General features: G+C 35.5%; 1 protein-coding gene across 1 annotated transcript; it reads left to right on the top strand.

The window, feature by feature from the left end:
• The first annotated feature begins 1,412 nt into the window (after positions 1 to 1,412).
• On the top strand, positions 1,413 to 14,179 carry LOC127971665 (alpha-1,3-mannosyl-glycoprotein 4-beta-N-acetylglucosaminyltransferase B). Its single transcript, XM_052574849.1, has 15 exons — positions 1,413 to 2,002; positions 2,438 to 2,590; positions 2,664 to 2,795; positions 3,430 to 3,563; positions 4,315 to 4,361; positions 4,453 to 4,566; positions 4,646 to 4,721; positions 4,804 to 4,918; positions 5,351 to 5,481; positions 5,585 to 5,692; positions 6,881 to 7,074; positions 8,026 to 8,104; positions 9,460 to 9,535; positions 12,207 to 12,319; positions 13,589 to 14,179. Exons 1-15 carry the CDS (start codon positions 1,918 to 1,920, stop codon positions 13,604 to 13,606), a joined length of 1,575 nt encoding a protein of 524 aa, XP_052430809.1. The 5' UTR covers positions 1,413 to 1,917; the 3' UTR covers positions 13,607 to 14,179.
• Positions 14,180 to 14,258: the final 79 nt, after the last annotated feature.

The following is a 14,258-nucleotide window of genomic DNA, read 5'->3' as shown; positions in this document are numbered from 1 at the left end:
ATATCCCCTAATTATCTTGATCAATAAAATCCCAGAATTTTTTTTTTTTTTGTAAACATCACATGACCCTGATATATTTAACATTTTGTTATATATATATATATATATATATATATATATATATATATATATATATATATATATATATATATGAGAGGTGCCTTTTTCCCCCGCTTTAGCCCTGCCCCTCAAAAGGTCTGTGCATGTCACTGCTGCGGAATGGAAGGTGCTCAGTTTTTTGACCACTATATATGCTAGGCCAAAGAGTATACTGTTGTTTGTACCATGCTATGCAAGTCGTTGTAAAGGTGAATGACTGGTGGATTTATTGACAGTTTTTTGGATTCTTGCCTACAAGGAAATGAAGACAAGTACCAGTAAAATAAATATACAACAATGAGCATTTTGAGCATTTAAACTATTAATAAAATAGCACTATATTATTATTATAAAATAATAATAGGATTTTTCTCATTTGAACCCGCAGAAAGCGAGATCAACCCAACAGAGTCTGACAATCAAAAGAGAAACCCAGTACTCCTATGATGAAGTGACAGGTCAGAGAACCCAGTCTGAGAGAAAAAAAAAAAAAATAAAAAAATAAAAAAACACCACACACACACACACACACACACACACACACACACACACACACACACACACACACTCTAAATATATATGTATTACATTTTATAGGCTTGAAGGACTTGAATTATATTAACATCATGTGATGATCAATATTCTACAGAATCTCTTTAAATATTATGTGAGCATCAATATAATTTAATTGTAGCTGCAAAAATAAAGAAATAAGCACACCTCCAAAATATTAAGTTACATTAAAGGTATTTTTAAATTTCTAATTATTTATTTCCTTCTTATTCTCACTGCAGAACCATATCGTGTGACTATGGACAGATCATCTGAGCAGAAGTCAATTAATGAAGATGCACTAATATGATTAAAAAGAGAAATATTGTGACAATAAAAAAGGAAATGTCACATTCAACACTTCCACAACTTTATACCTATTTTGCAATTATTATTTCACCCACATCTTAGTTAAATAGCCACAACAACAAAAACAAAAAGCGTCTGATAATTTATATCTTCTCTTTTGAATAGACTTACCCATCCATTTCACATGACAAATCAAGTGCATAATTTGTATCAGCGGATGTTTAAAATTGAATGGAAGGAATGAAGAAAGCTGTTATGCTTACATCAACACTAAAACAAGTATTAAGAGATACCTCCAGCCATTATACATGACTAATGCTAACTAGAATACGACCAAACCTACTAATGCAAAACTATGAGAGGTTCAGGTTTTCAGTGTTGTTAGGGATTGCACCCCTAGGTGTCACTTTTTCCACACAATCCTGCACCGAGTCAGAAGAACATCTTAAGAACAGGTGTTTTATTTAGGTAAGGTTAGGCCTAGATTGAATAGACATTAATTACAGTTCATTGGGGTAGTTTTAAACTACTTTTGCCTAAATTGAAGCAGATAGCCTATACATTATATCAAAATCTGAGACAAACAGATAGAGATGGGGGAAACTAATCTGAGAGACGTTTAAACGCAATGTGTGAAGATGTTTACTACACTCATGTCAGCCGCGTCGTCGTGAATATGCATCGACGGGATGAATATTCATGAGCAGGACAGGTGGAGGATGGGACTACAGGTGTGAGCAGATCACTGCCAAGTTCCTCTATTCGTGACAATTCGTGGAGCTGGCCTGGTCTCGCAAAGTAGGATGCATTTCAAACGGATTTTCGTCAAATTGTGACTTTTTTTCCCAGTTCATCGCGGGGAAGAAGCAGCAACTAACCTTTGTTAATTGTTGTATCTTGAGGATTTTGACTTGTCCTCAATAGTAGCCTAGGATCCTGGTATTTCTGTGGACTGAGATGAGGTCCTGGCATGGCAAACTGTTCTTCTTCGCGGGTTTTTTATGTGTGTTGATGTTAACCTCCTGGCGCACATCCAAGTCAGGTGAGCGCAACCAGCCTGTATGAAATCATCTGATTGATTATACGGAATTTGAATTTATGAACAGTTTTCTAGTTTATATTGTTTGTCAATTTATGTACTGACTCTTTGGACATGAATGAGTTGTTAAGAGATGAATTTTTGAGAGATTCAAACATGACATGTTTAGTTAGTTAGTTCTTTTGTTAGTCTTCAGTCGGTTGTCAACCTGTCAGACCTGTAATGCCAGATTCCTGTACGCCAAACAAACTGGTATTGCAGGAATTCTTTCCATATGTGACCCTTGACCACAAAACCAGTCTTAAGTAGCACAGGTATATTTATAGTAATAGCCCAAAATAAAACATTTATGCCAAAAATCATTAGTTTATTAAGTTCAATGAAGATATTGTGTACATTTCCTACTGTAAATATATAAAAACTCATGCTGTGTTTCAGATAACTTGCCGTCGGAGCTCCATTTGGTCTATGAGAGGTTACTGCGGGCAGAACAACGAGGAGAGGTCTTATCCCAAGAGCTGCTTAAAGTGCTTGGTCAACTTCAAAACCGCAGCATTGCTCCATCGAATCTCACAATCAGTAACTCCTCAGGTGAGTCCAAGCACGTTTCTTGCTGTAATATTCGCGTCTGTACAGTTATTCAGTCTTTTATCTGCAATTTTAGCTTTATTAGAAGAGAGGGTCCTTCGGCGCTTGTTGCCTTCGCAGCCTAATGCCTACATCTACCTGCCTCACCTAAAGGAGCATAAGGACAGTCTGAAACCCATCGTTCATCTGGGACAGCGACGCACTGGAGGTCTGACTCCCATTATCACCTTTTGTGATTGTATCGTTAAAGTGCTTGCAGTTGTAGCAATTTAATTTGATTTAAACATTCATGTCATAATGATATTGATGTCTTACTGTGTTAAAATTCTGTGTAAAAGTCTATCTTTTGCATAAGAAGCTAAGATCTAAATCTCAGATTCATAAAATGTGACCACAAGCAAATATATCATTGCAATATTTACATACTGAAATTTGACTGGCTTTCTTTTCTATACCTCTTTGCATCCTCAATTTTGCTCTTTTCTTTCGTGTGTCTCTTAAATCAGCTATAGCTGCTGCTACACTGCAAATATTGTGCATGCACCTGCTGAGAGTCATGAAAGCAGCAAAGCATCCCAGCTGAAGAATGTTATTAGAAAGCCTAATTAACCCTTAAAAACCCCTTCTCTGAAACAATAACATTATTATTTTTCTAGAAAATCTAACATGAGATACGTTGTATTATGATGTTTTATATAATTACTGATCATATGCTATCATAATGTTTGATTTACTTTGTCAGTTTGATAGTTTCTAATAATTGTACATATTTTACATACAACCACAGTAATGCGGTCACCATAGCAAGACAAGCTGACACACAGTTTTAACTGTTTACGCAGTGTCTCTGGTGTTAGGAGTACCAACCGTGCACAGGCAGAAACAGAGTTATCTAGTGAACACACTCCAGTCTCTCCTATATGACCTTTCAACTGCCGAGAAGAAAGATATTGTCATTGTAGTCTTTGTTGCTGAGGTAACCATTTACTTGTGTTCTTTTGTTCTCACATATCTCTCCTGGCTTTATCTGTTTTATTGCTCTTGTAAGGTTGCATCAAACTTTATGGTTCTATATCAGTTCATTCCTTAATTCTTTCCTGTCAAGCCATTTTATATTATGAGTTATTGAAGCTGATTTGTTTACATGTTTTCATGTAGGCATATTTTCTCTGGCTGATCTGAACTAATGCGAATCTTTGGGCTCATTAAATACAATTAGTTGCAGCAAAAAAGTGTCACAATATGCGTAAATGTTCTACTGATCTTAAACTTTTGACGTGAAGTTTAAACACTGTACCCAAAAATAAAGCCATTACTCCAGTTTTCATCGTTCTATATGATCCATCAGATATCACTCAAAGATGCTGAACGTTGCATATTAAAATTACTTTAAATGCTTAATATTTTTGTGCAAATTGTAATCCGTTCTTTGATGAATAGAAAGTACATCACTTATTTGAAATATAAATCTATTGTAGCTTTTAAATGTATTTGCTGTCACTTGTAATCGATTTAATGCATCCATGCTTAATAAAAGTATTAATTTAGGTTACACTTAGGTTAATTTTAGGTGTCTTTGTTACAGTTTACTTATACATTTAAGTACCAAGTAATATTAATTAACTACATCTACTTACTACACCCCTTGTCATATTGTATCTTAATCTTAAAAATGTATTATATCTTAATCTTGTTATTTTCATTGAGTATTTTCATTCTTCTCATAGACAAATGCCACATTTGTGAAAGAAGTTGTCCAGAGTGTACAGACCAAGTGAGTGTTTCATTATTTACTCGTCTGCTTCATGCAAGATGTGTTTCTTTAAGCTCGCTGTGCTAGTAACTGTGTATTTGACTCTGTGTAGTCTCCCAGATGCCGTCAGTTCCGGAGTGATAGAGGTGATCTCTCCATCTCCTCACTATTACCCAGACTTAAGTAACCTGAAGGAAACATTTGGCGACCCCAAGGAGCGAGTCAGGTTAGAGATTCAGCTCTTGTGCTAATGAAACTTGAAATAGATGGTGTCTTAATTGTGAAGCCTGTTTTACTGCTCATAGATGGAGGACCAAGCAGAACCTTGACTACAGTTTCCTCATGCTGTATGCGCAGTCTAAGGGCACATACTATGTCCAGGTAATGCCAAAGACACTGTCCTACAACTCATTGTTAGCTATATGTTTCATTGTCTTTATCAGTCTGTGCATATGTGTTTCAGCTTGAGGATGATATTGTAGCAAAGCAAGGATTCTTTGAGTCCATGAAAACACATATAGAGCAGGTGCTTTCCGAGGAGTGGCTTTTCCTGGAGTTTTCCCAGCTGGGATTCATTGGTCAGTGTCTTGTCCTCTCCGTTCATTGATTTCCTGTCTTTCTTCTAAACTCTCCCACCATTTCTGTTTGGCCATTTGTTTCATTTGTCTGCTGTTTTCTTATTTGTACACCTTTTAACAATAGCGGTGAGATATCTTTTAGTAGTCCGTGTCAAGAGGATCAGAAATAAAAAGTAAGGAAACATGAGCCCTATCTGTTAAAGAAACAAACGCACCTTCTGCTAGCATTTGCTTATTTACATAAGCCTTTAAAAAGATTCAGTTCAGATCCTCTTGATTATTCAAATGATCACCCAGGTTTTCTCAGAGTAGCATCAGATTTCACAGAACATTGTCAGTGTCTCAAAGCTCCCATAGATACTGTTAACTATGAGCAAATCTAGTTGTGCCCTAGCATGAAATTGAGTATATCATTCATTTTTTATATTCTAGGCAAGCTTTTCCGCACATCAGATCTGCCAATGATTGTGGAGTTCTTCCTGATGTTTCACAAAGACAAGCCAATCGATTGGCTGCTCGATCACATCCTGTGGGTTAAAGTGTGTAACCCAGAGAAAGATTTAGTAAGTTTAAATAGAATATTTACTTATTTTTGGTTGCTTGTTATTTATTTATTTTGTTTGTGAAGATATTTGATTGTTTATTGTTGTAATTCATTGCACTTAGAAACACTGCAGTAATGAGAAGGCCCAACTGAAGAGAACTTACAAACCCTCCCTGTTTCAGCACGTCGGTTTGCATTCCTCACTCACCGGTAAAATTCAAAACCTAAAGGTAATACAAACTTCCTCTTCCTTGTATGAAGATTTTTTTAAAGGTGTATGTGCTAAGGTCTCATTTCAGTTAAATAAAACTTAAACTGAATCCATAAAAACAATGTTACTTGAAATAAAATACATTAACTGAAACAAAAAACAAATTCACAAATAAAACATTTTCATTTAGTTTAACTCGATGAATGATAAATCATAATAAAAATTAAAATTGAAAACGTTTATAAAAATTAAATTTGAAAAATAAACCTATTAAAAAACACAACAAACTTAATACTTTAACTGCATTTAAAATGAATATGGGGAATAAAAAAATGAAAAGTAGAAATCTAGTAGAATAGTGGCCAGCTAAACTCTCCAATAGTGTAATAGGTCTGTAGGGCAGACAAGAGCTGATCTACATTGCAAACAGGAAATGTACATTATTTATATTAGCACGTTCTATTTCCATAATGACTTACAAATTCATGATGACACAACTCATTTCATTCGTTTTAAAGGTGCAGTGCCTCAATTCTGGTGTACTAATGTCACCATTATTTATTTTTAGTTTTTGAGGGTTACATGTAGTTCCCTCTGAAAAATAAATAGGGCAATGAGAAAAGATTTTAATGTCCAAGATAATTACACACTTCACCTTTAAAGAAACAGTCCCATTAAAAGTGCTACAAAACAAAGTTCCCAGTGTGTTCAGAATGCTAAAATTAAAGGCTAACTAAAATTTGGCTAACCAAATGCAGAACATCTAAACCGTACTCAAAACGTCTTTTTAACAGAAAAATTTAAAGTCAACATAAAAACCACCAAACACAATCTCAAGACAGAAGAGCACACAGCAAATGAATATAAACATAAGCGTGTGCACTACAGAAAACAAGACATGACGCAGGTGAAAGTGCCCGGAGCCTGAATGTCAGGATCCCAGGACTGAAACCAAAGTAGACAGGATTTTCAGGATCCAGACACCAAGCCCCAAACACAATACATATACAAACGAATGAACAATCCCTGAGCTCTATCACTCACACAAGGACAAGAAAGGACAATACAACACCGTATCCGGTCACTAAATCAACATTCAGACCAACTGAACTGAAGTATTTCAGTTAGAAATCTGTTTAGACAATATAGAGCAGGTCCGCTCACTAGGTACTTATGTGTATATATCTGTGTCTTTATGTGATAACAGGATAAAGACTTTGGAAATCAAGTGCTGTTCAAAGCCCACCATAACCCGTCTGCAGAACTCAGCACCAGTCTGGAGAAATACATGTCTCACACTCTGGAGAGAGCTTACATCGGAGAAGACTTCTTCTGGGGCCTCACACCTAAAAGAGGAGATTACGTCCTTATTACTTTTACCACGCCTCAAGCTGTCAAAGGGTGAGACGCCAGTGCAGGACATTCATTTGATGAGTATAGAAAGTTTAACAGGCACTCTTGTTAAAGTTGCATTTATATCCAGTTTGTGTATCGATAGAAAATGAAAATTCAGTCATCATTTACCCTCATGTCGTTAAAAAACTGTGACTTCATTTCTTTTGCAGAACTCAAAATCAGGATATTTTGAACAGCGTTAACATTTTTATTCAGTGTAGTCCAGTGTTGTTTAAAATCTTCTTTAGTGTTCTGCTGAAAGTCACACATGCATATTTTTGGGAAACCTATCCCTTTATCTGTAAAAGTAAATTCAATATGGCTTGATATATTTAGGGGAGTTTACTTATATTATGCATTGTAAATATCTCTTAACATGGATATATAAATAGAAGTAAAAACCCAAAGGCCATGTAAATGTACACAGCTGTCTGCTTGTGTGCTCTTATATTGCCCTGATAAAAGAATATGAACCAGTGGCTTCTGTTTCAGTTCCCCTGAGCAGGATATTTTATACTGGCCAGTGGCCATGTTTATTTAGGAGCTGAATACATGGTGACAGCAATCTTTCTAAATTCCCTTTAAGCACACATATAGGAGATGATTTGATTTCATTTTACAGCTTCCCAAAAACTAAGTGTGTTTATCTGACATTTGAGGAAGGTGTTGTAAAGAAATCTTTACTTTCTCAGTACTGTCTTCATGAAGTGACCGTTAATCTGTCGCTTGATAAAGAGTGATGTAATGAGCCCAGAGAAATTCCTCGACCTACTTTTTGACTTGATAAATAAATTCCACTGATGCTACCTATTCATTTTTGTAACTATCAACTGCATCTGTGGCATTAGAAACATTTCCACTCCGATAGCAAGTACAATGTGTTGACATGAATAGACGTATAGTGAAACGTCCATTGACTGATTTCATTTTTTACATTTTTGTTCCACTCACTTCTAGGTACCTTTTTCGATCTGGCAATATTGAGACAAATGGTGACCGGTTTTACAACACAACAGTGGAGGTGCTTCCTAATAATGTAAGTGATCAAAAAAAATCATAGCACTCAAAAGTGACAAATCCGCTTTCAGTGAAATAACTGTGTACAGTGAAATAAGTTTTATGTACACTAGCGATCAAAAGATTGGGAGAGCAGAATGAGTTTTTATTGTTTTTGAATGAAGTTTGCTTACCAAAGCTACATTAATTTGATCGAAAATACAGTAAAAACAGTAATAGTCTGAAATCTGTATTACATTTAAGATAACAGTTTTCTATTTGAATGTATTTTAAAATGTAATTTTATTTCTGTGATGGCAAAGCCGAATTTTCAGCAGCCATTAGTCCAGTCTTCATTGTCACATGATCATTTTGACATGCTGATTTGGTGCCCAAACATTTAATAACATCATATAATTTTCAGTGTTCAAAACTTTGAAAATGTCTGTATTATCACTTTTGATCAACTTATTGGATCCTGGTTGAACAAAAGTATTTTGACTCTTGACATTTGAATGTTTGAATATTTGAATGGGAATGAAACCTTTGAAGACAGACCATGAGGTTCTGTTAAAGAATCAGTAAAAAAAAACTTTAACAGCCAAATGTCAGGTGAAGGACTACACTACCCATGAAACCTGAAGAGAATGATCCACCAATCAGAGAATCACAACAAATCAGTTAGCTCAGTGGTGACCACGCTGACCTATGAAACATTGTAAATGACGTGATTTAGTCTCCTTACTTAGTACACTCCCTTATAGTTTTATATTGTGTTGGTATTTCTTGTTTGATTGTGGCATTTGTTAAGATATATGGGGCTGTAATTCATTCCTTTATTTAATAAGCGCACTTTTTAATCTCACTTTTCTTTTTATTGTTGTTCATCCCAGAACTGGTTGGTTTGCTTCATGACTCTTTGTTTAATTTCTTTGTTTTAATTTAAAGTTAAATTTTTTAACCCCTTCAGCGCTTCAATGTCTTAAATACTTGAAATCCCTTAAATACTTCCAGAACCAAAGATGCACAAAAAAAATGGGCAGATTTAGTTTGTGTCAGTATGTTGGAATTGTCATAGCTTTAGACATTGCATTGTATCTTAGAAAGTATGTGACTACACCCTTTTTCTAAGTGTACATTTGTATTAATTTGCTTGTCGCGATGGGGCCTTGCTCCTGTGCATGCTAGCCATGTAAACACTTCTAAGACAACAGAAAACTGAAACCTAAAACCACATTTGTGTTCTTTGCAGCCTTTGAGATCGTGTTTTAGTTCAGACTTTACCTCAAACCTGTTAGACGAGGATTTTTGTACATACTTCCTGATGTTTTTTTCTTTTTGTTTCATTCGCATTGAAGTATAAAGTGCTAAAAGGTGCATGTCTGTGTTTTACAGAACTCTGTGAAAGAGAAGGTCACTAGAGGAGAATTGGCCTGCTGTAAAGCCTCATCCGATGGCTTTGTTCAGATAGGTAATCAACCATCATTGATTTCCTTTTTCTTGTCTTTCCTTTTCTGTCACACATTTGTAAGATTTTGCATTAATACACGTAGATGAAGTGCAATCATTTGATGGTCAGTGGACTATGAATTTCAAGTACTGTATATGATACTTTGTTGCATCATAAAAAACTATGTGATGATATTAGTTAGATATGAGTTTTCGTGAAACTAGCTGTGATGATAATCATGATTATTACAGGAAACTCTAGCTAGGCTTGTGAACACATGTCTGTTAACACATGTTATAGGTTTGAGTATCAAAAACCGGTTCGTAACTGGTTTGGTTTTTTCCATTAAAGAGCTGAATGATTTTTACGACGTCAGTTGACAGTTCTTGAATGGCTGCTTTTTCCCATTAGTGTGGAGCACTGAGTGTAGTGAAACTATAGTCTCCGCCTCAGACGTCACGCCCATGGACCGTTGACTAAACGTCTGGGCCCGTATTCATAAATAATCTCAATGCAAAAAGTAGCTCCTAGTGACAAAATTCTAAGAAAATTCTTAGAAATGTGGGCATTTACTCTTAAAGTTAAAGAAAAAAGTAATTCAGAAAGCATCTTAACCCTTTAAAGAGGTCTTAAGGTCAAACTTGTTAGGAGCACAGGCGAGGACTTTTAAGAGGCTTAAGAGTTTATTTAGCAGAGGAGAAAATGGCAGAAAGACGAAGAGGCAGAAGAAATGTGTTGCAGACAATGGATGACAGCAAGTTAATAAGACGCTATAGATTAGATCGTGCAGGGAACATGTTTGTGACTGATCTTAATAGAGACGTGCTAACATCTCCAACACAGCGCAGAAATACCATAGTGCCAGTAATTAAAGTAATCACTACATTACGATATTTGGCAACTGGGAAAATGCAACAATGCAATAGTGATGATTTGGGTCTGTCACAACCTTCTGTAAGCAGAGTGATCACACAATTACAGCACTTTCAGAACATCTTATTGTGTATATGAACCGTTGAATGAACCGTTAATAGTTTGTGCTATACGCTCCCATGTCTGCGTCTTGTCCCTTGCTGTGACACCCGGCCCGAATATTCCTTTAAGAATGGCCTTGTGTTCATCCACTAACTGGGCTAACAGTAAACACTGTTCCTCTGTCCACTTTGGCTTTCTCGCCCTTCTTGGTTGTGATTCCATGTTTGATACATTAAAATCAACATTCAAACTGCCTCTTAAATAGGACAACAATCACTGTAACTGGAAAGAGTTAAACAGTTTTTATCATTCTAAGCCAATCAAATACCTTATAGGAAATTAAAAGCATGGTAAATAAAAAAGGATTTATATACACACATATAATGTGTATGTGTGTGTGAGAGAGAGAGAGAGAGAGAGAGAGAACGGTCAAATAGGAAAAATTACGCATGATGGATATGGGACACAAAAGTGGAAACAATTCAGGAGTCTTGAAGTCATCATCGGATTGGTTGAATTATACAGGATTATACAGGATTTCCTCGAGACATGTGTCTTTAATGATCCACCTGGAAACAAAATAACGTAGCACCAAACCCCCTCCTGAAAGAAGAAAACCACCGTGTTTACAACTGTGATGTCAAGCACTTATCAGGACTAAATGTTGGATTTTCGAAAGTATGTGAAATATTTAAAGTTTGCAGCATTAAATCTTTAAAATATGTCAGAGAGTTTTACACACCGGTCTGTTATTGTGGCGATGTTTCCACTCCTCAAAACATGACGATGAACATAACGAACTGTGATTGGTTGTTTGACATTTCGGTCAAACGGCCTCATACGTACGACTAGTGAAACTATGACAGCATGCATCTTGAACCAATACCAAATCTATAGCACCTGGCAAAATAGTTTTGTTTGTTTGTTTTTCTCATTGTCACATGCTTTCATTTGAACTGGTCCCACTTCCCAGAACTCGGTCCACCTTACATATCCCTAAAGCTTCCCGTCGCCAACCTCTGATCCCTAAACCCATCTCCACCCCTGGATAGATCTTGTGTACTGCAGTGAGGGGCTACTGCGAGTAATGGTTGAGAAGGTTCAGCTTTTCCATCGAATGAATAATTGTTTTAAAATATATTAAAATATAATAATGGTAATAATATTTCACAATGTTAATGTTTTTATTGTGATTTTAATCAAGTAAGTGCCATTTGGTGAGTTTAAGAGACTGTTTTATTCTCTAAAAGACTTTATAGGACTCGATATTGGAAGAAATAGAAATCTAAACTGTATTGCATTTATTTACAATCGGGAAATGTATCTGGTCTTAGAAACGACCACTGTAATTTTAAACAAGCATTACTGATTTGCGGATCTAACTGAATGGCACAACAGCCATGACATTGTATTTTAAGGACGTTAATGATCAAACAAGGTTATCAGACTCTGAGCAAGTATGCATGTGCGTGTCTGTAATACACACTCTCTCTTTGTTTTACTACCTTTGGACAAACCACAGTAAGAAACTTGAGCTCAAAAGTGGTTATGTAAAAACATGAATGTGCTTGGCCATTGTCTGAGACCAGGATGTGTGAGTGTGTGAGAAAACCAGCATCAAAACACGGTTTAAAGCGCCTGTCATGCAATCTGATGAATGAAAGAGGTCACGTGGTTTCTGTTTAATTTGTGATGTCACACACGTCTGTTTTCTTAGGTTCTTTCAAGAATGGAGTGGCTGAGGGGGAAGTAGATGGAGCATTAGGAGAAATAGCGGCCATGCGACTCCTGGTTCATTCTGATTCTGAGGTCTGGGTCCTTCTCAGTGAGGTGAACCACATTCATATCATCTATAAATAACATTTAGAAACAGGCCTCACCTAATGGGGGAGGGCTTGATATAAAAGTCACTTAATTCAGAGAAAGCTATGCTGTCATGAGTAAGATGTAATTCACAGAAATGCAATGTATATATGAAAACAAAAAACACACCCAACCCAATTTTGTTGTCATATCTCCAGGGAATACAAACAGGAAAATGGTTTATTAGCACATATGTAAATTTTTTCAGTTGAATCAGGCCTCTGTATGACAAACAAAACCGGTAAAGCACTCGTAGGGCTTGTTAAGGTGGTTTATTTTGTGTTTTATTAAGCTAGGTTAGCATTCGCCAATAAACATTTAACACATTTTCCTTCATGTAAAACATTATCTTACATTTCACATTGTTATAAATCAAGGATTTTATTGCAGCATATGTTTTGGTAGATTGTCATTATCAACAACACTTCGGCAGAAATGGCCTCTAAACATTTTCTTTTAGTCCACAATTTTTGTTAGTCTTTCTTATTGAATTTTTTTAGTATTATTCAGAAAACTTTTTATGTTTTTTTTTTTTATGTCACTTTTCAGTTTGCTAAATCAGCAACTTGCTTTAGGTCTTTAAGAGTTAGTCCAAATTGTAGATTCTAAATTTGAATTTTTATTTCTTAAATCTGTTAATTTAATTATTTTGATTATTAAATTCATAAATAATAACAGTGCAGGTGAATAGACAAAAGTCAATACTTTATTTTAACATCTATTTACTTAAAAATTTTAAATGTGTGTACAGTGCAAAAAAATATATATTTTAGAGATCAACCCAGCTATGCTTAACAATGAAAGGGCAAAGTGTGTCTGTCATCAGCTATATCTAATTTGAATATGTTCAGCAAAATTCCTGGAAATTCATTCAGAGTATTTCACTAGATGACATTAAGTTACCATCACTATGCCTGTGTGCCACACTATCCATCCTAAATTCTATTTGACATAAGTAATTTTCAGTACTATTTAGGGCAGATAGGGTGGATAGTATGCACATCGGGAAACGGTATGTTTTTCATTGTAGTCACTATCAGTCACCATCTTATTGATTATTTCTGTGTAACTACAAAAATATCTTTCAGGATTGTTTGTCTACACATGAAATAGCCTTTTTGAGGAACAGCCTTTTTGTGAATCCTGTAAACCACTGATAGTCTTCAATAGCCTTGTTTGCAGCTGTGACACAATATCTAAAGGTTTGCTTAAAAGTCACGTCTCTTTCTCTGACAGATCTTTATTAAAGTTTGATGAGCTGAGGAGAGAGGAGAAATTTGATCCACATGGTAACATGTTAATTCCTCCTGTGGTGGACAACAGTGCATGCTGCTGGTGTGAAGAGGAAGTTCCTTATTCTTGAAGGAGTGCCATTGTTGTGTTATCTTCAGGTGTAACTTAATACTGAATTACAGCATGTTCCCTCATCAATGTGAGAGCGGAAAGTGTTTACACGATTGTTTATTGTGGCCCATGAATGTTTTGATGTTTTAAATTTTTTCTAAATTATTTAAATTATTGTGTTATGTTGCAAAAAAGGACCACACATATGGGATTTGACAATGTTTCATATACTGAAAATATTTGACTTTGTCAGTAAATCAATACATGTTAGTAACAACTTGTCATGACATCATAATTATGTTGTTTTCTGCCTATATCATGTTGTTTTTATTTCTTCATACCTAGCATCAAGTGGAATAGCAAAATTAATTTTAATAATAATAAAAAAAAAGAACTCACCTCAGCTTTCTATGGTCAGACAAACAGATAATCAAGACTTGAGCACACTAATGTTCCCTCTTACTAAGAACATCAGCCTGCCAATGAATCAAGCCAGAATAGAAAATGTTTAACATAAAAATGAACACATTTCAGCTTTAATTCTGGGTTTGTTTACTCTTAC

The sequence above is a fragment of the Carassius gibelio genome, chromosome B14 (assembly GCF_023724105.1).
Source record: "Carassius gibelio isolate Cgi1373 ecotype wild population from Czech Republic chromosome B14, carGib1.2-hapl.c, whole genome shotgun sequence".
Lineage (NCBI taxonomy): Eukaryota > Metazoa > Chordata > Actinopteri > Cypriniformes > Cyprinidae > Carassius > Carassius gibelio.
Note: the sequence above shows the minus strand (reverse complement) of the source record. Positions and strands in the feature narration are given on the sequence as shown.